Here is a 22,495-nt window from a genome sequence, read left to right on the forward strand (position 1 = left end):
TCTAGTTTTGCACATGAAGCTTTTGTAACAATGGTACTTCCTTCCAACTGAGAAAGCACAGGCAGGTGTAGCTTGGTTAGGATGGAAGGGCTGTGACCAAATTAAAACTAGTGGCTTTAACTTCTATTTCAGTGAAAGACTCGTGGAGTTCTGAGATCAGTGCTCAGAGCTGTGTTAATTTCTCAAAACCTGGGATGAGTAAAGTTAGACCCATTTTTCAAATCACAACTAAAATATGTTGCTTAATAAAGTTTCCTAACTCTTATTTTCTTATAAGGCAACTCCCAATGCAGACTGCTGGATCATTCAAATCATCTTCATATATTCACCTATGCATTTCAGGCAGGGGAAGACCAAAAAGATCTGAGCAGGATGCAGACTCTGATGGATAAACTTCAGCTGCAAGTACAAAGTTACAAGCAGCAAATGGAGGCCACAGTAAGTACCTGGGGCTGTTGCAGTCTCATGGATTTCCCAGCGATTGTTCTTGATTAATGGAGACATGTGAGTATTTTATCTAGAGAGGACCAGCTCAGCTTAAAGTCTGTTCATTCTCTAGTTTTTCTCAAACTAGAGTTATCACCCATGCTCAGAAAATTGTTACTTTTCCTTCCAGGGAGTCAGAGCGCTGCCTTCAACCTTGTGGTTATACTCAAACACGTGCATTGCAAGAATAGAGTCCAGTAAGAACACAGTGTTGTATAGTTGAATTTTTGGCCAGGTAGTCCCCTTGGGGCCTTCCTACCCCAAAACCTTGGGTGAGCATAAATGTGCTTCCTAGTCCTTTTTCCTGATGAACCTGGACATAACTGAACCAGATAACCATCATTTGAAATGTATTTGCCAACCTTGGGTTAATATCCATAGCTACATATAATGTAATTCTTAAGTGCCATATATATTGGTTTATACCTACTATCTCTTGAGAGATTTTGGATTATTTCAATGATTCAGGCTAAAACACAAATTACCTGTTGACCTGTATAATGGTTAAAGACAAACGCCCACTACTCAAAGAAAAACCAGGATGTTTAACTAATTATGAAACATTTGTGGTTTTCTTACATGTAACATGTGGAACGTGCTGATCTAAATTTTCAGAGAACAGTGGTTATAAAAATGGATCTCATGCCTAGTAGAAAGTCTGAATCCATATATATCATACCAAAATATATTCCATTCAATACTCAGAAGTTTAGATTCTTTTCACACATTTTTAAACTTTTTCATGTCAAAACAGAAAAAATGACTATGCAGGCACAGGGATATTTTTTCTTTCTTTTTTTATTTTTATTTTTTATAGGAAGCACAAGCCAATCAATATCTTTCCAAGTATAAGAAGCAGCAACATGAGTTGAATGAAGCTAAGGAAAGGGCAGAGATAGCAGAATCTCAAGTCAATAAACTCAAGATCAAAGCAAAGAAATTTAGAAAAAAAGTATGTCAAATATACAACTCAGTTGTAATTCTTAAAGTGTGTGTGTTTAGAGTGCATGTCATCACACAAACCAGTAGAACAAGAAATTATTTTTTAAAATACTTTAAAGAGAAAAAAACAAGAACTAGGTTCTGCTAAGGTCTTCCCATATTTACTAAATTTTCCTTGCCCAGGTAACAAGCAGTGCTAGGCATTCTAGTGGAATGTACATTGTATTTCTACCTCTCAAATGCTTAACTTGTAACTTTTCAGTTCTAGGTCCTAGATCCATTTGTGTAGAACAGTCAGGAGTTCAGAGAGCAAAGATAATTTTATTTTATTTTATTTATTTATTTTTAAAATATATTTATTTATTTGACAGAAGGAGGGATTACAATTAGGCAGAGAGGCAGACAGAGAGAGAGGGGGAAAGCAGGCTCCCTGCTGGGCAGGGAGCCCGATATGGGGCTTGATCCCAGGACCCTGAGATCATGACCTGAGCTGAGGGCAGAGGCTTAACCCACTGAGACACCCAGGTGCCCTACAAAGACAATTTTAAAAGTACAGATAGATCTGCATGAAACAGAGTTGAGTCTTTCTATGTAGATAAGTACATGACTTCATACTGGATCAGTATGGAGACCTGGGTGCTGAGGTTTAAAGCTGAGGTAGTGGGGAATAAATGTACTTGTCTTCTCTAGCTTTCTGCTTTTCCCCTCATTCTGTCCTAAAACAAGAGGGAAGGGTATTTCCATATCTGTGGTTCTCAACACTACTAACTACTAACACTACCCTAACTCTACTAGCGTAGTGGCAGCATGACAAAGACCACTGACCTGTAGGCTTTTCAGGGTCTGTTCAGGCTGCTGTAACAATGCCAGAGACTGGGTGGCTTACAAATAACAAGCATCTCTCACAGTTCTGGTGGCTGGGCAGTCCCGGATCATGGTGCTGGCAGATTCAATCCCTGGTGAGGGCCACTTCCTCATAGATGACCCTTTTCTCACTGGGTCCTCAGAGTAAAAGGGATGGGGAGTGGGAGGAAGCTCTCTGCAGATTTTTTTTAGAAGGCACAAATCCTACTCACAAGAACACCATCCTTAGGACTTAAAGGCCCCACCTCCTAAAACCATTCAACATATGAATTTGGGGGTTATATAAACAAAACAGGAAGTCCCAGCTTTCTTATTGAGATATCTCGCAAACAGGGTCTTTAAGTGAGATCTGGCTTTAGGAGAAATGAATTGAAAGACATTGTATAATGCGCCATTAGCTGCCTATTATGGAATGCCTGTAAAGCACTTAACATGGTGCCTAGCACAGACAGGTACCATTTCATTTTTTAAAATTTGGTATATACCTATTCCTCTTATTATAAAAGAATTACTAATAACTCTGCAAGATAAGTAGATAGGGTTATTCATAATACATATGACCTGAAAGGAGGTCAAAATAATCTCTTTTGAAGGAGAATCTAAAAGTTGGTTATATTGAATACATTTAGATCTAAATTTGAGAAGCATGAGTCATTGGCACACTCCAGAGATTTCTTGTTGCTGCCTGAATATTGTCTCAGGGATAAGGCCTCTGAGCAGAGGCCCACTTAAGTGGTTTGAACTCTGCCCTCAATTTGAGAAGGGTCATGGCATTGGATTTGGGGTCTTAGAGGCAGAGCCTGCCCATCAACTCCATTTAATGGTTTTGTTTAGGGAAATGCCTCACATGTGTTACGCTTGTGCTCAGCTGGAAGAGGTCAAAAGGACTGCAAAACATTTGTAATGTATTCGACTTTGTCACAGTTATTTCCAACAAAGAGCAAAATGAGCGAAGCAGAAATTGCTTCTTAGACATACCCAAGATGACTAGGAAAACCATCCTTGGCGGTGCAATGACTAATTGTTCCCCATTCTCAGAAGGAAAGCCTGAAAAATCTCTTAACTGCCATAAACCAAGCAAAAACATTTTTTCTGATAGAATTGGGTGTCTCTCTGGGCTGTGGAGCCAACTGATGATGTGGTCACAGTCTTTCCCTCATGGAGTCTTTGGTAGAGGGCGCTGCCTTCACTACCAAGGCTAGGTGGGCAGAAAATGGAGAGTGTCCAAGCCCATCCTTCAGAAGAATTACCTGTGTCTGCTTTCTGTAATGCATATAATTGCTTCAATTCCCTGCCTCCCTTTGAAGCTAATGAGGACTTGGCTAAGGCCTGTTTACTCCGAAAAGGGCTGGGCTTCATTCTGGGTGTGCGTACCACCGATGAAAGTCACAGCAATCTCAGAGAGCACACTCATGAAGAATAAGAAGTCCTTTGCTCAGGAAGGACAGAGGCCGGACGCATCCAAGGATGGTACCATTTAATGTTTGAAAACTTCAGGTGCATTTGAAACAAGCATTTAAAACGTTTATGTGGTGTGGAAAGCAGTTTAAACAAGGTGATTAGGAAATGTAAGAGAGTATCTTTGCTTCCAAGGTTAATGGGGATTAAGGGAAGGACCCAGGTTCATTCTTGTCTGCCATCCTCAATTTGTTGACTTTATTCTTTCCATTTTGTAATAAGAATATAGCAGTTGTGACCCTTTTCTCCTCACAGTTAAAGCTTTTCTTTATAGTGATGTCAGTACTTAGAGAAAACCAGGCCAGGTAGCATTATGCACAATTCAGGGTTGGTTTCCTTCTATAAACTATAGGGTCAAAACTTAAGTCACCAAAATGCTGGTTAGACTTTTTCTTTCTTATAAATTGATTAAAATAAAGAGAAGACATCATCAAGTCAGCTGGGTTATCCATTCTCCCTGTGTGTAAAAATTTATGTGGAAATCTAAATTTATCATAAAGCTGATTAACAACATGACAACTGAGTCAGAAGAGTGAGTCAAATTATCTTCATAGCTAATGTCACTCATCTATGTAAACCTGGTGTTGGAAGGCATAGCCCACCCCCCAAGAGATGTCAGTTCTTGAGTTGATAGGGCCCTTTGCTGTAGGCAATCTTGGAGATACTGACATTTTTAAACTTTGGGGTCCCTAAGATTCACCATATTAAATCTAGTTGGTTAAGCAGATATTAACTATTCATGTAAAATGAGTACAATACCTTAGCAAATCAAGTGCCCTGATTTTTCGCCTTTTCACTAAGGTGATTTCTGCTTCCGTGTGCTCTGTCACCCATCATTAGTTGATCAGATTTTGAATCAGTGCTTAGTGATACATTTCTTCCAAGGTCTTGGTGGGAACCTCAGTGTGGCCTCCTGTACTGACTGTAGCAGGAGTGCCACTGAATGAAAACAGTTCTTTTCTAGTTGGAACTGGCATCCAGGCATTCATAATCTTGATGTAGGTATGGAGTCAGTGAGTAATAGTTGGGATGTGAACAGGAAATATGGTAGTGGGAAACTCAATGGTTGCAAGTCTTGCCAAAGGTAGAATTATTAGGCCATGATAAGCCACCGCTGGAATTGCAGTGAAAAAAAGGGGAAGCGAAGTCACTGGATATGAAGGGTCTCATCATGGGTTGATACAGTTCTGTCTTACTTTCCACTGCTGGCTGGGTGTTCTGTAAAAGCCTAGAACCAAGAAAAATGGATTTTAAATGGCTGGGATTCATGTCAGAATAACCATTTTTATCTTAAGCATTTAATGATGATAGTGTTTTGTTTTGGTTTTTGGAAGTAGGGAGCTTTGGAGCTATTGTCTGCATCTGTAATCAGAGAACCATGAGACAGTTATAAGTAGTTATAAAGGCTCAATTTTAATCACCCTTCTAGATTAGTTCCTGGTTTTTTTTTTTTCTTTTAAGATTTTAAAAATTTATTTGTCAGAAGAGAGAAGCAGGCAGAGTAGCAGGCAGAGGCAGAGAGAGAGGCAGGCTCCCCAGTGAGCAAGGAGGCTGACACGGACTTGATCTGAGGACCCTGGGACCATGACCTGAGCCGAAGGCAGCCGCTTAACAAACTGAGCCACCCAGGTGTCCCTAGTTGCAGAGTTTTTAACCAGTAGAGAAAAGAATTTACCCCACTCTTTGCTCTTATTTATATTCTGATTAATGGAACTCATAATAAAAGGTGTGTGGCAAAAAGATCTAACTCCATTTTAAACAAACGAATTTACAAGTAAACTATAATTCGTAAGCGAATTATGGGTTCCCAAGGAGCTTAGAAGTGGTTGGACAAATAGGGAAGGCAAGCCAACTGAATCTGGGTAGAAACTGTAATCTGCTTTTCTCACTTTGTATTTCTTTCTACTTCTATACAGTTCTGTGCTTCCACTGGAAGAATAGGTACACTGGTTTCCCATCATATGCATAATGCCACTCAGATCTTCTCCACAAGTAACAATAGAAAATGAGAAGAGCAGCCAGTTATTTAAGTAGAGCCCTAATTATATATTTTTTTCCTGTTCTGTTATCCCGTGATCCCTCTCACCCTTTCTTATCCCTCTATCAAAGTCTTGCGAGATGATGTATGTATCGATTACTTTTTCACAGTAGCATTCTTATGCTATAATTGGTTTGATAAAGTAAAAAGCTTTACCTTGCTTTCTTCTGCATCAGCAGTGTTGGCCCTCTCAGTATAGACAGAAGACCTTTCTATAGGAAAAAAAAAGAGAAACTTAGAAAAAATCTTTTTGCAAACACTCATTTTTTTATTCCTGCCTCAGTACAATTATGGTATTAGATGCACATTAGTTCTTCTCCCTTTCATATCTTTCTCCCAAAAAACAGCCTTAAAAATGCAGTGTAGAGGGCGCCTGGGTGGCTCAGTGGGTTAGGCCGCTGCCTTCAGCTCAGGTCATGATCTCAGGGTCCTGGGATCGAGGCCCGCATCGGGCTCTCTGCTCAGCAGGGAGCCTGCTTCCTCCTCTCTCTCTGCCTGCCTCTCTGCCTGCTTGTGATTTCTCTCTGTCAAATAAATAAATAAAATCTTTAAAAAAAAAAAAATGCAGTGTAGAAATACCTCATTAGCTACAAATAACAATAAATTCTTATGGCTGATTCAGGTGCAACAAAACAGGGATAAAAGCTGTCCAGCCAGGCCAGGAATTCCTGGCTCTTTAGGATAGTTGGCCTGAATCCTACTAACCATTAACAATAGAAAATAACAGCCAAGGAGGTGGTGATTAAGTCCATCGATAGCAAAAGAAAAAGGTACGGGTACAATGCTGTTTTCCAAGGAAGGCCTTCCTTTTGTGCCTTGCTAAAATCTAGGATAATTTATACTTATCCTAGACTTAAAGCATTTTAAAACAGTTCTAAAAAAGGGACTTTAAAAAAGAAAACACATACCATGGTCATACGGAACTACAGCTAGGGACCTAGAGGTGGGCAAGGTTTGGGGGCCTTGAGTGTAACAGCTTGAAATATATTTTCAGCCTATCTAACCACACAGTTATCGAACATTGTTTAAATAGCCAAAACCCTGACACTGTTTTTGCTGATCGCTCCAGACTGCTCCTCCAGAATCAGAACCCAGCCTGCTGTGTCTGCCCTGTGTAGCTGACCCGGATGGATTCCTTCCATAGGCTGTGGTTTTCCCTCTCCTTTCCAGTTGGAGTAGAGAGTACAGAGAGGGAAGGGCAAAATCGCACAATTATTCTTCCAGGGCCTTCCTTGTAAGGTCGCCTTGGTCTGGCTATGTCCTTCAAGTAAAAGTTACTCTCCCTACAAGGCATCTGATTTTACGGGACTCTCTTCTTCTGGGTTTTGGTAATGGCACCTTCTACTTGTTTAGATTTGTGGGCAATCAGCTGCTCCCAGCTCTGGGGAAATGAACTATCTTCTGTGCTCCCTTTTGTACAGTTTTGAGTGTGCCAGGTGTCTTCTGTTGAGACTTGACTTTTGCACACTTCCAATACAGAAACTAGACTGTCATGCTGGAGCAGTATGTAGTGCCCCAGTATGTAGTGCCCCTCTGTCATACAATTTGAACCCTAGGGGACAAACTAGACTTGCCTATGATTTCCCATCTTTTTCCACTTCTGGTCAGCTAAGGGACAGGAGGAACCAGTAATAAACTGGAGTGGCCTTCCTATTAGTATAAACAGTCACAGGGTGAAATTAGTGAAACTCTTACTCACTGTCATGCTTCATATCTTACTTTCAATAAAGGAATAAAGGTGTCTCCGATTTCCAAATCTCCTAACTTCATCGGGGCAAAAAGCAATTAGTAATTGGAGGAATGGACATGGGATTTATCTCAACCTCCCAGGACGCTCAGGCATCTCAGATTATACAATAAGAAAAAGCAGCTGGGTCTCCTCTAGTGGTATACAGAAGTCTGTTTCATGCCCCTAACTTCTTGGATTCCACTTTCCTGGTCTATAAAATGTGGGGATAAGTAGAACTAAATTTTTCCTAGATTTAATTCTGTCAATAAAAGCCAAGCCTTCTAAGAAGTCCTATGACCATAGCATCTTAATGTATCATTTTTAATTACCTGTAAGTAACCCAAGTTTTGTTGCAGAAAATCTAGAAAAAGTGTTTTAAAAATGCAACAAGGATTAAAATAAAATGGCCCATAAAAGACAAAGCAGTAATACGATAGACAAAGCTCAAAGAAAGAGAAAACTGAGTGCAGGGACGAAAGCACGTCTAGACATAGGGACAAACTCTTTCCAAAGGCATCCACTGTTAAAGTTTGGGCTTATTTCTTTCCATCTCTTTTTCAATGCAAGATAATTTTGGTAATTCTGTGTATTATTTTAGTGCTAGATTTAAATTTTTTCAGTGTGCTGCAATGCATGTGCTTGTATATGGCTTGTTACATCTTTAACCATTTAATTCAGGATAAATTTGTTAGCAGTATAGTTAGCTGGGAATGTGGGAACACTATAAAGGATTTCTGATAAATTTTACAAACGACTGTCCAGAGAATTCAGAACTGTTTATATGTCTAACAGCCATGTAAGGTTATCTGTAGGTCATCCTTGATAACCTCTGCCTGTACACCGAGGGACAGAGTTCATATTCTCCATGAGATACCTACCTCTCCTGGAACAGTTGTATCTTTTAAACATACAGAATATGCAAATTGCCAGGAAAACAAAAATCACCAAAGACAGAGTAATTATCCAGGTTCTGCTTTGACTCTGTTCTAAATAAAACAAAAAGTCTGTAAGCTGGAAGAAAAATTACCAAAGAACACATTTATGATTTTAAAAAACAGTTAATTCTGCATTTATGAGCATAAATACCTCCCAGTCTCAATGTCTCTACTGTGGGAAACCTGCATAAGTCAGAATATTAACCTATTTGGGGCTTGGTAGGAGGTGGGTGTTGGGGAGAAAAAGGTTGCAAACTTGAGAAGCAATGAGTGTATTATGCATTGTGAGTTTCTATTGTTTCATATTATAAAGAGAGTTAACACACTGTTACAAAGGAATAATTATGACTACAGACTATCCACAGCCCAGCATCCTCCTTGGAGGATGAAGGGAGAGCAGAGTATAGCCTTAGCTTGGAGAAGACAGGGGCATAGAGAAACAGGGTAAGTGCAGAGGGGATCAGTGGAGCGGAGTGAGAGGTGACAGGCTAACACCAGGATAATAGAGTGCTTGATGCTCCTCAGAATCACTGCAGGAGCTGGGGTTTTTTCCAGCATCTTTGTTGGAACTATAATTGTTGTAATTAGTATTAAAGGAAGTAGGACCCCAGAAGGCAGAAACTTGGAGACCTTGAGTTACTCAAGTCAGAACCTATTAATCTTGTGATCTACCTTCTGCCATAGAGTAGGAGCTAGCATTAGAGCACACAGGCCGATTCAAGGTGAAAAGGTGAAATGGCTATTTTTCATATAACAGATGTCCATTTTTATGAATGTACTCTTTATTAATTATATTCTGTAACCACTAAAACATTCATCTCTACACATATTGGTATCATTCTGAAATTGTATACCCATATAAAGAATGCGCAATTAAGTGGAAATGTTGACTTTGAAAGTGTTTTCATATGCATACTTTTCTGGGACCCCTGGGTGGCTCAGTCGGTTAAGCGCCTGCCTTAGGCTCAGGCCATAACCCCAGGGTCCTGGAATTGAGTCCTGCATCAGACTCATTGCTCAGCAGGGAGCTTGCTTCTCCCTCTGCCTACTACTCTTCCTGCTTGTGCGCACTCTCTCTCTCTCTCTCTCTCTGTCAACTAAATAAAATCCTAGAAAGGAAAAAAAATATGTGCATACTTTTCCTCCTGAAGAAAATCCTGCAAAATATAGCATTTTCTTACTTTATCACCCTCACTTCCTCCACTGTAAAGAGATTTGCCCAACATCACATAGTGATTTACTGCAGAATTTAGCAAGGATTATTCAATTCCATTCAATTCCATGCAACCTGTATTGAATAGATCTAGACTCTAAGATCATAACTCCCCTTACCACCCAATCTGGGCTTCCTTTTCAAGTGCTGCTGTATCTCCTGGGTAAGACAAGTAGAAAACTGTGATTCAGAATAGAAATCAAATTTCTTTGAAAGAGTGATATCTAGGATACTAGTAGTGCTTGACCTCTTTCCTGCCCTGCTGGGGTAGCTCCTGCCACACCTCTCTTTCTGGGGGGAAGTGTGGACAGACCCTCCTCCAGTCTCAACAGGCCAGGGTTAACTTGGGAATTCAGAGGTTCTGAAAAGCTTCTTTTGTCAGAGATGGAATGGTCCTGATGTTTTGCTTTGTGTAAACTAAAAATTAAATCTCTGGTTAGAAAGATGGATCATGGGACGCCTGGGTGGCTCAGTTGGTTAAGCAGCTGCCTTCGGCTCAGGTCATGATCCCAGCGTCCTGGGATCGAGTCCCACATCGGGCTCCTTGCTCCGCAGGGAGCCTGCTTCTCCCTCTGACTCTGCCTTCCACTCTGTCTGCCTGTGCTCACTCTCTTTCCCTCTGTCTCTGACAAATAAATAAATAAAATCTTAAAAAAAAAAAGAAAGAAAGACGGATCATATGTGGTCTTCAGACCATATCTTCCTATTTTTTGTTCTACACTCCAAAATGAATCCAATCCAAATGAAGCAACATTTGAAAACTAGAATGTAAGCTTACCTAGATTTTACAGAAAACTAACATTTTTATTTGGGAGAAAAAGAGGAGCTTCAACTACACCCCAGTTTTCAGCACTCTCAAAATGACAGCTCTACACAAAGGGAGAAGCATCCTTCAGTGTCTATTAAGCTTCTATTTGAAGGCCACTTGACCTAAGGACAACTCCGTATTCTTACCTCTAAATCTCACTACGTAGAATTACTGAACCTCCAAATCTGTTATTCCTAATTTTCACAACTAGAATGATATGCTTTTGTTTTTCTTTAATATCTCACTTATTTATTTGACAGAGAAATAGCACAAGTAGACAGAACAGCAGGTAGAGGGGGAGGGAAAGAAGCAGAGAGCCTGACATGGAGCTTGATCCCAGGACCTTGGAATCATGACCTGAACCAAAGGTAAATGCTTAATCGACTGAGCCACACAGGTGCCCTGATAGAAATGTTTTTTAAAACACATGTCCCACTGGCTCAAATATACTTAATAAAGAATAGAGAGCTGCCAATATGTCCTATGATATCAAATTGATAGCTTAAGGGTAAGGGGATCAACCAGCCCACTTAGAAAGTCAACTTCTGGGTGCATGTGCCATGACTCTATAGAGAATAAACTAGAAATATCTTAAAGAGTTTTGGCAGTTAACTATTACTAGAGGTTAAAGAAAAAAGAGCAGAATCAGGTGTACATTTAGTGTTTCCAATGTCCTTTGGTGATTGTTTCCACCGAGTTCCCAGAGCGTGCTTCCCCAGCATCTACCAGAGCCCCAATTCTAACTTCTTACTGTGCCTGAAGCCTCAAATCCCCAGATCCCAGGACCTAAAGCATGTGTCAGGCACAGCAGTAAACAGGAATTGAGGATGCTTAGGCTCAAGAGTCACCAAATCATGTAGGTTCCCCCTTCATTTCTAAAGCCCTGAAACCATGAAAAGGAAATCTTATGGGAATAGTTTTTGTTTCAATGAAGAACTTTTGTGTGTTTGAAAGAAGGAGGTTGACTACGATCTTCACCAAAAGTATTCCTGTAGTATCTACATTTTCGAAAGTACTAATCAAAATTCTTTAAATGCCAACCTAATTTCCCTGTTTGATAGTTACAATCTCTATTGCTATATTGTTATAGCCAAAACCAGTTATCCAACCCTACTTGTAACTTACCTACTACATGCAGTGTTTGGGTGGTAAGTAAAGCGTATTTGCTTGAAGAAATATTGCATAAGTATTCCCCACTGTCTGAAACTCTAAGATCCTTCAGAGTCAAGAAAAAGTCACTCTGGTTTATTCGCTCTTTGTTCCAGGAGACTCGGGGTTCATAGATGGTTGTATTTTGTGAGGAGCTCAGAAAGTAAGCCAGTATAGAGGAGGTCTCTCTTTCCACTTTGGACCAAGTGACTATGAAGTCTTGATCCAGTAAAAAAATACTATTTGTAAGTTCACATGAAAGTGAAAAATCTTCACTTTGCTTTTTATGAAGGTCATCTAATAATGGGATAGAAAAGGAAACATCAATGAAAATACAATTTTCAAATGAATTTTCTAAGTTATACTTAGAAATGCTTTGAGAAATACCTTTGGAAATGGTTTCTTGAAAGAAGCTGTGCCACTGCCATTTTAACACTTACCATGATTAAGTTTAGACCTTCAAAGAGGCCTAAGCCTGGGCTAGCTAGTGAGGTGACACTCCTGGTTTCTAACTCCTGCAGCCTGATAGTGAGCACTCAAGAATGTTGCTACCAACTACCAGGCTTTTGAACTCAATGTTGTACTTCTTTTGGCCCCTCAAATGCTGGTATTCCCCAGGACCTTCCTCCTTTCCCTCTGTCTACTCTTTAGTAGTCTCTTCTGGTCTCAACTGCTTCTTAATCACTCTCTGTGCAAGTCTCTTCTCCTGACATTAAAGTCTATTTCCAGCTGTGTGCAGGTAAGCCCCCACTGGACTGAGCTCTGTGAGAGGAGGGACTCTGCTGGACATTCTCAGCTTGCTCCTCCACATCCAGCTCTATCTTGTCCTTCCAGTTCTGCAGCTCGGTAGCTGACCTCTGTGCACTACCACGACTTCTTCTGCCTAAGCTCTAGACTCACTCACTTCACACTCCACCTGTGAGAGAGTGATGCCAAAACAAACCTATCTAAAATGCACATCCGGGTCTCTCCAATACTTCAAAAATCCTTTTTTGGCTCCATGCCACCTCTGGAATCCTGGTCTGCTTCCTGAGCAAGATCAAGGCCTTCCGTCTAGTTTTTGACTCCCTCTTCAGGCTTATCTCTTGCTACTTTAGCTTCACCCTCTACCACTTACACTTCTACAAATACAGGAGACACTTACTCCTCAGTGCTTTTGTGTTTTTTAATCTGGAATGCCTGTGTTCTCTGGAAATCCCTGCTATTCCTTTAAACTTCTGCACATATGCAACCTCCTTAAGCATATAGTCTCCAACAACCCTGTTTATACCCAACCACAGTGAACAGAATTAATTGCTTCCTTTGTATGCTACCTTCCTAGTTTAGTGTTTACAGGATTGTACTAGATGCTGTGGATCCAGAAATGAATATGAAAATGAATTCTTTTTTTTTTTTAAGATTGTTATTTGAGAGAGAAGATGAGAGAGAGGGAGACAGCACAAGCAAGGGAAGGGGGAGAGAGAGAGGGAGAAGCAGGTTCCCATCGAGCAGGGAGCCTGATGTAGGACTTGATCCCAGGACCCTGAAATCATGACCTGAGCTGAAAGCAGATGCTTAATGTCTGAGCCACCCAGGCACCCCAAGTGCTCACAGTCTGCCAGCAACACACATAGCATATAATGACTCCTCAGCAAGACAATATAGCACTGAACCTAAGGAACTGTGGATGCTTCTGGATACCGAATTCTGAATAAACATGAGAAAATACGATTTTCCTTAGAAAATATTTACAATTTAGTATGAACATTTCCAACACTTTCCCATGGTTCCATTGCTGCCTGGAAAAGTGAACATTGGGTGACCATGCCTTCAATACGGATTATGTAAAGGTGGTGAATCACTCTTAATTTAGGGTCTTCTTGCAAGCACTTGAGAATATGAAATTCCAGAAAAGAAGACCAAAAAGGATAGCTGATCCCCACTTTCTCCATGAAATAGGGATTTAGTAAAACATTTTGCTTTGCTTCTAAAATGTGGAACATTTTTCTTGAAATTGGATAAGATGTCAAACTAATTTTTCCTCTTAATCTTAAATAGTAGATGATGTAGATATTGATCAGAATTTCTGTTTGTTCAAATAAATGAGAGGAAGGGGTACTAAAAATACTCATGCTATGATAGAGTTGTTGATAAAGCTTAATGGGCTAATACTATGTAAAGAGAATGAACAGAAGCAATAATACTAGTGAATTTTTATTTAGTTGAAAGATTGGCAAGCATCACAGATTATGACCTAATAGGCAAGCTTTCTTCTCAGATATTTGGAAGTGCAATGCAGGTAGAAATCCTATTTGGAAGTTGAATCACAGAGGGTGCTGGGTGGCTCAGTCGTTGAAGCATGTGCCTTTGGCTCAGGTCATGATCCCAGGTCCTGGGACTAAGCCTGCATCGAGCTCCATGCTGAGCAGGGAACCTGCTTCTCCCTCTTCCTCTGCCGCTCCTTCCTGATTATTCTCTCTCTCCTCCTCTCAAATAAAATGAAGTTTAAAAAGAAGATAAATCATAAATAAATATAATAATATTTTAATAACGTTCATGAATAGGTTTACTACTTTCCATTTCACACATCCTACACCTAGCAGGTAGGAATTACTTCTATTTTACTAGTGAGGAAGTAGTGTTCAGAGCCAGTAAATAGAGTTGGTCAGCCTCAGTCTTCTCACTGGAGCAGATGCATTTTCGTTCTTTTGTGTTCCATTTTTTCCCTATAAATCAATCCTCATTTCCTCCCAACCTCTGACATAGCACGTACACACAGAAAGCCCAATGGAGCCTACCTTTCATTGTCCATCTCCCTGTCCATGTTTGGTTCAGTAATGAGTTTTCGATACCACATTCATAAGATAAATTTGATCCTGTAATATTTATCATACTGTCAACATGAAGAGGATCCAAAGTTTCGATTTCTCCCTTATTGCTTTCAGAGATGGTTGTGTTCTCTGTTTTCCATGAGATATGTGGATGAGGATAACTTGACACACAGCATATTAAGAGGCTCTCTGTGTTCCTCTTTTCATATTTCATCACAGGTGTGACGAAAGCTAGGAGGGAGAAAGAGGGACATATGAGGGACTGTCAGCTTCTTCTTAAGCCATCTGTGCAGAATACTTACTACTTTAATACCCATGAAATGAAAAGCTGAGCTTAATGAGCAAATATTGGCACTTACTAATGGAAAAACAAAACCAAAACTAAATAGAAACTTAAGATATACTGTGTTTATCTATAAATTAAAAAAAAAAAAAAAAAGCATTCATGGATATTTAGCATAGCAACTAGCAATCTTCATTCTCTAGCAAGAGTTCTAAAAAGAGGGGCGCCTGGGTGGCTCAGTGGGTTAAAGCCTCTGCTTTCGGCTCAGGTCATGATCTCAGGGTCCTGGGATCCAGTCCTGGGAGAGACCCTCACATCGGGCTTCCTGCTCAGCAGGGAGCCTGTTTCCTCTCCCCACCTCTCTGCCTGCCTCTCTGCCTGCTTGTGATCTCTGACTGTCAGATAAATAAATAAAATCTTTAAAAAAAAAAAAAAAGAGTTCTAAAAAGAAATCTAATGACCTCGCTGAGCAACCAATAGAAACTAGAGTTCATGCAACACTCTGAAGTCTCCAGGTAATAACTCAGAGTCTTTTTAATTCTTTGTTTACACATGGTTCTTAGATTTCTGAGTCAAGGTCTGAAGCAGCTAAATGAGACAGAGGAAGAAGAAACAAGTGCTGGATGTAACAGCCCACTAGAAAATGCCCCTCCCCTCATAAATAAGTCATAATATTAATACAGACAAGAAGAAAGCATATAATATTAAAATTACCCTTAAGTAAGCCAATAGTTTAACATTTTTAAAAGATACCATATGGGCAGAAATTAATGCTGATAAGACTAAGGGGAAAATGGATGCTCTTATGCTGCTGGTCAAAGTAATGTATTAAAATTTTCTGATATTTTACTTTCAGATCATTCCCTACTATTAAATACAAGAATGCCCCTCACAACATTTGTCATGTAAAACACTGGAAATACCTGAATATCTACCTGTAGAGGAATGGGTGCATCAATTATAGCATGTCTATACTACAAGATACCATGCATTTAAAAATTGAGGTAGATTTGTATTTATTGACTTGGAAGGAAGCCCACAGCATACTCAATTAAGGAAAAGGTATTTCAGAAAAACATGGAATGATATCCTTGTTATGTTTTGGAAAACCTCATATACTTACTTACCTCCCACCTTTAGTACCACTTTATTTATGAATGTTCTAGATGTTGTTCCCACATAGCATAAATAAATTCCTTCATCCAGAAGGCTTAATCTTCTTAAAGATAAAGAGGCATTCCCTTTGTGCATTTCTCCATGGAAGAGGGATGTCCTGTTCGTGTATCTGTGATCTTGCGCTTCCAAATGGTCACTGCCTTTGTAGTATGAGTGAACATTGTTATCTTGATTTTTCCAGTGAATTACAATTTCAGGCTCACTTTCAAATGAGCAAGGGAGAATTATATCTTCACCAAGTCTCCCAATGACTATTTGCTCTTCATCAGCAGTTATAAGATTAGGGGAAGCTAAAAGGAATGTATCTAAAAATCAAGAGCAGGTATGAAGAGAATTAGTGATGGGTGCTTATTAAGGGCTCCATCAGGACCACCTAGCAGAACTATCCTGGGTCTGCAGCCTGATCACTAACAGATCATACCATCAAGAACCTTGCTAGTCTGATTATTAGAAACAAGCCATGAAGCTTGTGTTCAAGTTTTTGTAATTGTGTATTATGTATACAAAAGATTCCTCCTGATTTTTATTCCTGGACACATTCACTTTTAACATCTACCATAGCAATAACCAATTAGTTTATCCAGCTAACTAGAGTCAGCAGGCTCTAAAAGATTAGAACACATTTAACTTGGTTTCATTAGAAAATATTTGGACTACGTAGAAGACAATGCTTGATTCGGGAATCTGTTAGGAATATGCAGACATTAGCTTCAAGCAAGGGAACACATGAGGGAACACTCCTCCTGCTCAGGAGGAGTCCAAAAGGGGAAGTGAAGTGACTCATTTATTTTGGCCTTAGGACAGCTCTCCAGATATCCTATGAGTCAACTGAAATATAGTAAAGGAACATTATTCTGGATGTAAATGTGGAAGTCCGGTCACCCTGAGATACATACACACATATATATACATAAATATATATTTATAATTTATATATATAGTTTATTACTAACTTCAGAAATTACTTTTTTAAAGAACATGGATTCATCGCAATCAAGATTTCTGCAAAGAAAATATACTTAGCCATTTCATAATCCTTGAAGGCAAGATCCAGCTTCTTTGACCAATTCATAAAATATGTTAAGTAGGTTATGTACCCTATCTACAGATTTTAGAATAATAGAGTTGGAAAGGGTCTTATCTTATAGATGATGGAGTAAATTCCTTCCACCCTTAGGCAAGACCACCTACGGTGGAAGAACTGAGCGCTCCTGTGGCTTATCACAGTCTTTCTCCTCTGCCTCCTCCTCTGGATCCCTTTCCACTGTGTTATCTCCCACTTCTCTCCCTCAGAGAGAATTAGTTTATTTCTGTACAGAGCAGAGGGATTGCAAATATTTTGTTGAGAGAAGGACACGGAAAGGTGGGGGGAAAGGAGTGGTTTTTGTCAATCTCCCTAATTGCTCTACTAAGCACCTCTAATATTCCCTTAGGTAATTGACAATGCTCGTCACAGGACCAAACAAAGGGGATAATGCCTTCTGTGAAGTGTTAAGTACTAAGCTTACACTTGAAAAAAAAAGAATCAATCATCAATCAATCAAACTTGGCTTTCTAGTGACTTTATATTGGTAGTAGATAACTGATTAGAAAAAGCCTTACAGTAGACAACGGAAAATACCATTTTTAATCTTCATGCAGGACCTCTACTCTGTTTTCCTGTTTCTCATTAAGTGATCTTTTAGAAAATTTCACAATGCGGGACACCCGGGTGGTCATTAGCTAAGCTTCTGCCTTTTGGCTCAGGTCATAATCCCAGAGTCCCGGGATGGAACCCCGTATCAGGCTCCTTGATCCGTGGGAACCCTGCTTCTCCCTCACTCTCTGCTTGCCACTCCCCTTGCTCATGCACTCTCTCTCTCTCTCTCTCTGTCAGATAAATAAATAAAATCTTCAAAAAAGAAAGGTTCACAATACTATGGCTACAGAGGAAACTGCCCACTTTGCATTGTGTGCTCATGTTCCTAGCTCTGAATACAAACAACTAACACCTGGGTGTATTATAAAGGAACTCACCGTGAAATCCGCTTAGAGATGGTACAAGAATGAGGATGACAGACAGCACTGCCTGTACCTTCATGTCTTGTGGAGGTCATACTAGTTATACTATCAAAGACAAGCAAAATATGCATGTTATGGATTTCAAATGCAAACCGGAATTGGGATAGAAAGAGTATCTGACTATAGGAGATCAGTACATCCACACAAATCATTCTTCTGCAGCCACTAAAGAGGATATTGTAATAGATGCTTCAATGGCATGGAAAGAAGTTCTTAACGTTATAGGAGAAAAAAACAGAATACAGTGTAACTTGTAAGTAGCATAGTCCCTTTTTAAAAGCACATACATTTTTGCAGATCAGAGACAGATATGACATATCACTAAATATACATTAGGATGTTAACTGCAGAACGGATTTCACATCTAAAGCAGTGCCTACTATACAACTGGTATTGAAAACTGGTCGTTGAATGAATAAAGATCTGATATATGTTCAACAGTAGTTCTCTGGATAACAGTTTCTGTTATTTTTAAAGCTTTCTACAATGGACATGTATTTTGATAGTAAATATACTAAAAATAAATTCATTTAAAGATTAACACTGATGATGTTAACTATAATGTTATTTATAGTCACACACAAAAACAAAACAAAATCTGGAAATATATTTTCATGTTTTATAAGAATAGTACAAATCATAAGTCAGTGATTAAAATCATGGTTCATGGGTGCCGGGGTGGCTCAGTCAAGCGTCTGCCTTCGGCTCAAGTCATGATTCCAGGGTTCTGGGATCAAGACCTGCATCAGGCTCCCTGCTCAGCAAGGAAGCCTCCTTCTCCCTCTCCCACACCCCCTGGTTGTGTTCCCTTTTTCACTGTCTGTCTCTGTCAAATAAATAAATCAAATCTTTTTAAAAAATAAAATAAATCATGATTCAAAATGAGTATTTCAAAATCTAAAACAGATAAGAAAATACAGATGGCAAACTATATACATACAATATAATTCCAAGTAAGTAAAATATAACTGATTTTCTCTGGTGCTGGGATTATAGATAATTTTTACTCCTTTTAAGAAATATCTTGTTTAAAGAATAACATATAATTAGTTTTAAAAATCTCTAAAAGAAAATTTTAAAGAAATAACTTGGGATCCACATGATTAAAAAGTTGTGTTATAAATATATTATAGGATATGAGATTTAAGAATAATTAAGACTATTCTAAAAATATACAATTATAGTCCTTCATCGCAGCAAAATTAAACCTGATAGAATAATTTCTAGTTTCATCTTTACCTTTTAAATACTAGAAGAAAATAATTGTATGTATGGCCCTGGGAGAGGGCCTTTTTTAACAGGACTATACATTTTTTATGATAGACAGATCTACATAAAAATTGGGAAAGCAACAAGAACATATTAAAATACAAATAATCAGGGAATACATTTGCAGTATGACAAAGTTATCACTCCAGTAGCTCAGAGCAATAGATATAATGTTTGGCAAAGCAAAAACTTGTAAAATAACCTTAGTTATGAAAATAAGACTTTTCATTTTTTTCTATTGATGTATTTGCATGTTAATGTATGAAAAGTTGTGTCACGATGATTATTTCTGAATAGTAAGATTACAAGTAATCATTAAACTCATTTTCTGCTATGAACATATGTAAATATATAATAACACTTTTTATCTTTATAGGCTACTTGATAAAACAAACAAGCAAACAAGAATTAAGCATTTTTTCCCAAGCAACAATTAATTTAGATCCACCTTGCTTAATTTAACTTTGGGGCATTCCATGTTCACTATCTTACTATATAGGTTCACTTTCTCATTCTTCATAATGACTCCAATATTTGCTAACTTTTCTTGAAACTTCCAGTATTTCTTCCCCCCACCCACCATGTCTCTTTCAGCTGATGCTTTTGCCTTCATTAGTGACAATTATGGATACTCCCTCACTCCACCACCAGTTGAACCAAGCCATTAACAGCTGTGTCGTCTCTTTCTGTCTCCCCTTCTGCTCTTACAGAAAGCCACATCCTTCACTGTTGCCCTGTTTCCCATATTTTTTATACTCAAGAGATCTATCCCTGCAAATATATCCCCTCTTCTACTGTATCATCAGTTTCTCTCTCTCCACTAGATCAAGCCCCTGAGCCCCAATAGGTCCCATCTTAAGAACATGGAAAAAGCCCCATGATATTCTCCTCTGGCTCTTGATTAGCTATCTACCTATGTTTTAGCTCTATTCTAATTCTAATTCTTGAAAGAATTGTCTAAGGGACCACCCCCATTTCCCTTTTACTATTTCCTCTCAATCCACTGTGGCCTCTGTTTATGTGACAGGTCATAAACTGCCCCTGTCAGTGTTTCCAAGAACCTCCACGTTGTCAGGAACAGAGAGGATTTGTCCTCATCTTACCCAGTCTCACAGCAGCATTCAACATAATGGGCCCTCATCTCTCTGATGGAAGATCCTTCTCTTGTTTCCAGCCAACTCATTCTCCTGGTTTTTTTCTTTTCTTTTTCTTCTTCCTCACTGCTGTTCAGTCTCTGCTTTCCCTATTTATGTAGAAATAATGGAAGTTCTCAAGTCTGATACTATCTCTGGACTCTCTCCCTAGGTGAGTTCTTCTATTCCATAGCTCTGAATGTCATTCTGTATGTGAAGGATTCTGAAACTTATCTGAGTCAATGTCATATATTCAATTTTCCATCTGACCTGTCCATTTAGATGCCTATAGGCCTCACAGAATCAACATGAGCCCTTGAATTTTTTTCTCATTCCCTTTGCCATTGCTCCCTGCCTTACCCCAAACAAGACAACAAAATCACTCAGAATTACTCCCAGTCATTTTGTTAATGGCCTAAAACTCCATTATTTGTGCACTCAGCAACTCTACCATTACTGTCTCTTCAAAAGCCACTGTCATCTCATCCCTAGATATCTAGCTGGTTACTGCTTACAGTCAGTCCACTATCAGTGCAGGAGACAACAGTCATATTTTTAAAATGTAAATCATTCCATGACATCCTCCTATTGAAATCTCTTCAGTGGCTTCCCACCATACTCAGATCCAAATTTTTAACCCTAGCCCACTAAGCCTTCCATACTCTGGCCACTGGGCCAGCCTGCCCTTCCAGCCTCTCCCATAAAAGCCCTCAACATACATTCTAAAAAACTTGTGAACACAATCCTCCCAATTCAAGGGTCACCATGAGCTGAAAATTAGGCTCTTGAGAGCTATTTAATTCATGTCTTTTGAATAAAATGACAAATTACAGTAACCCATTTATCATCTAAGATAAAGTACTATGAATAAAAAAACATACTCAACCTCTTCTACACAAATGCTTGATTTAGCTCTGTTGAAATAATTTCAGCATTCAGCTAAGTGAGGCAGTTAATGAGTATTTGGCCCTATTTTTATGCCCAAGTTTTATTTTTAGACATTTATTTTCTTCCCCAAAAGCAGCAGAAATCATCCACCTTGAATTAAACTGAAGTTACCCAAGTTGCAATCAGCACCCTTACAAAAGGGTTCAAATGTTAGAAGCATCTTGTTCTGGTACATTTTGGCTGGATTCCAGATGTGGGGGAGAAAGGCAGAGAGGCAGCCTCTGTAATGGAACATGGCAAAAAGAAATCCAGATGCTAAGACTAATCAGACAGAAGAGAAAATTGAGGCCATTCTACAAGCATAAAACAAGGAGAACAGAACAACTACCCCTGGACCCACTTTGACAGCGACAGACCACACTTACTGCAGCCATCAGCACTAACTGTGACAATAATGACAAACTTCACTTGCGTTCATGCCAGACTCTCTAGCCTGCCCATCAGTGACACTCAAGACTAGACCTGGCTCCTAACTGCTGGCCTAAATGTGACTGAGCTACATTGCAAGTCAATTTGTTTTTGAAAAACAAGAATGTTTCCTATAACTTGCAACATGCCAGTTTCCTTTATGAGTTCCTTCAAGAAAAGCAGCTTCCAGGGTGTACATTCTCCTCTGCATTGTTTTTAAATTCAGTGCCTCACCATAGTGTTCTTGGCTCTGAGCCAGTCTGTGAAAGTCATAACAAAAGGAAACTCTTTGTAACATTGTAGGGATTTCTCCTAAGTATCCACTTAGATTTTAATAGTATTAACTTTGTTAAGACAGAAAAGAAGAACAAAAGAATAATTTTAGGATTACCCTCTCTTTACTCAAAAAAATCTCACCTGATGTTTTACAGTGGACATCCACTCCTTGAGGATTCATACATTGGGTTGAAACTCTGAATCTCTAGGGGTACTATCTTTGTTTCAGGCTCTGTTTTTGTTTGTTTGTTTGTTTGTTTTCTGCTGTTGTTGTGGATGGAGGACTGGGTCTTTGTAACAGGGGTAAGGTACACAGTAATACATTTTTGTGGAGGAGGAGGGGTGCAGCAGCAGAGCACTAAGAGTGAAGGAAAAGGGGAAGTGAAACAATGAAGAAGGGAAAGTAGATACCAGGTTGTGATTGCCTTGGGCATAGCTTTAGAACAGAAAACAGAACCACTTGCTCAGATCTCCTAGTATCTTCTACAGAACCACATATCCGTCAGAGA

General features: G+C 39.2%; 2 protein-coding genes across 11 annotated transcripts in view; one reads left to right on the plus strand and one right to left on the minus strand.

Annotated features, from left to right (window-relative positions):
* Positions 1–3,715, plus strand: part of MYH15 (myosin heavy chain 15) — a 150,646-nt gene extending 146,931 nt beyond the window's left edge. Inside the window, 3 exon segments of the mRNA XM_059165068.1 lie at positions 294–438; positions 1,304–1,438; positions 3,467–3,715. Coding sequence (XP_059021051.1) covers positions 294–438; positions 1,304–1,438; positions 3,467–3,715 — 529 coding nt within the window.
* A 37-nt stretch (positions 3,716–3,752) lies between these two features.
* HHLA2 (HHLA2 member of B7 family) overlaps positions 3,753–22,495 on the minus strand; it is a 139,774-nt gene continuing 121,031 nt past the window's right edge. For 7 of the 10 annotated variants that reach the window (XM_059164221.1, XM_059164220.1, XM_059164224.1 and 4 more), the window contains 7 exons: positions 17,908–17,997; positions 15,843–16,196; positions 14,400–14,663; positions 11,599–11,919; positions 8,396–8,503; positions 5,945–6,000; positions 3,753–4,978 (listed from right to left, as the gene is read on the minus strand). In XM_059164221.1, coding sequence (XP_059020204.1) covers positions 4,943–4,978; positions 5,945–6,000; positions 8,396–8,503; positions 11,599–11,919; positions 14,400–14,663; positions 15,843–16,196; positions 17,908–17,971 — 1,203 coding nt within the window. In that variant the 5' untranslated portion in view covers positions 17,972–17,997 and the 3' untranslated portion in view covers positions 3,753–4,942. Of the gene's footprint in view, positions 4,979–5,944; positions 6,001–8,395; positions 8,504–11,598; positions 11,920–14,399; positions 14,664–15,842; positions 16,197–17,907; positions 17,998–20,324; positions 20,465–22,495 lie in introns of all 10 variants that reach the window. The other 3 variants (XM_059164227.1, XM_059164228.1, XM_059164229.1) reach the window with 2 other exon arrangements.

The sequence above is a fragment of the Mustela lutreola genome, chromosome 2 (genome assembly GCF_030435805.1).
Source record: "Mustela lutreola isolate mMusLut2 chromosome 2, mMusLut2.pri, whole genome shotgun sequence".
Lineage (NCBI taxonomy): Eukaryota > Metazoa > Chordata > Mammalia > Carnivora > Mustelidae > Mustela > Mustela lutreola.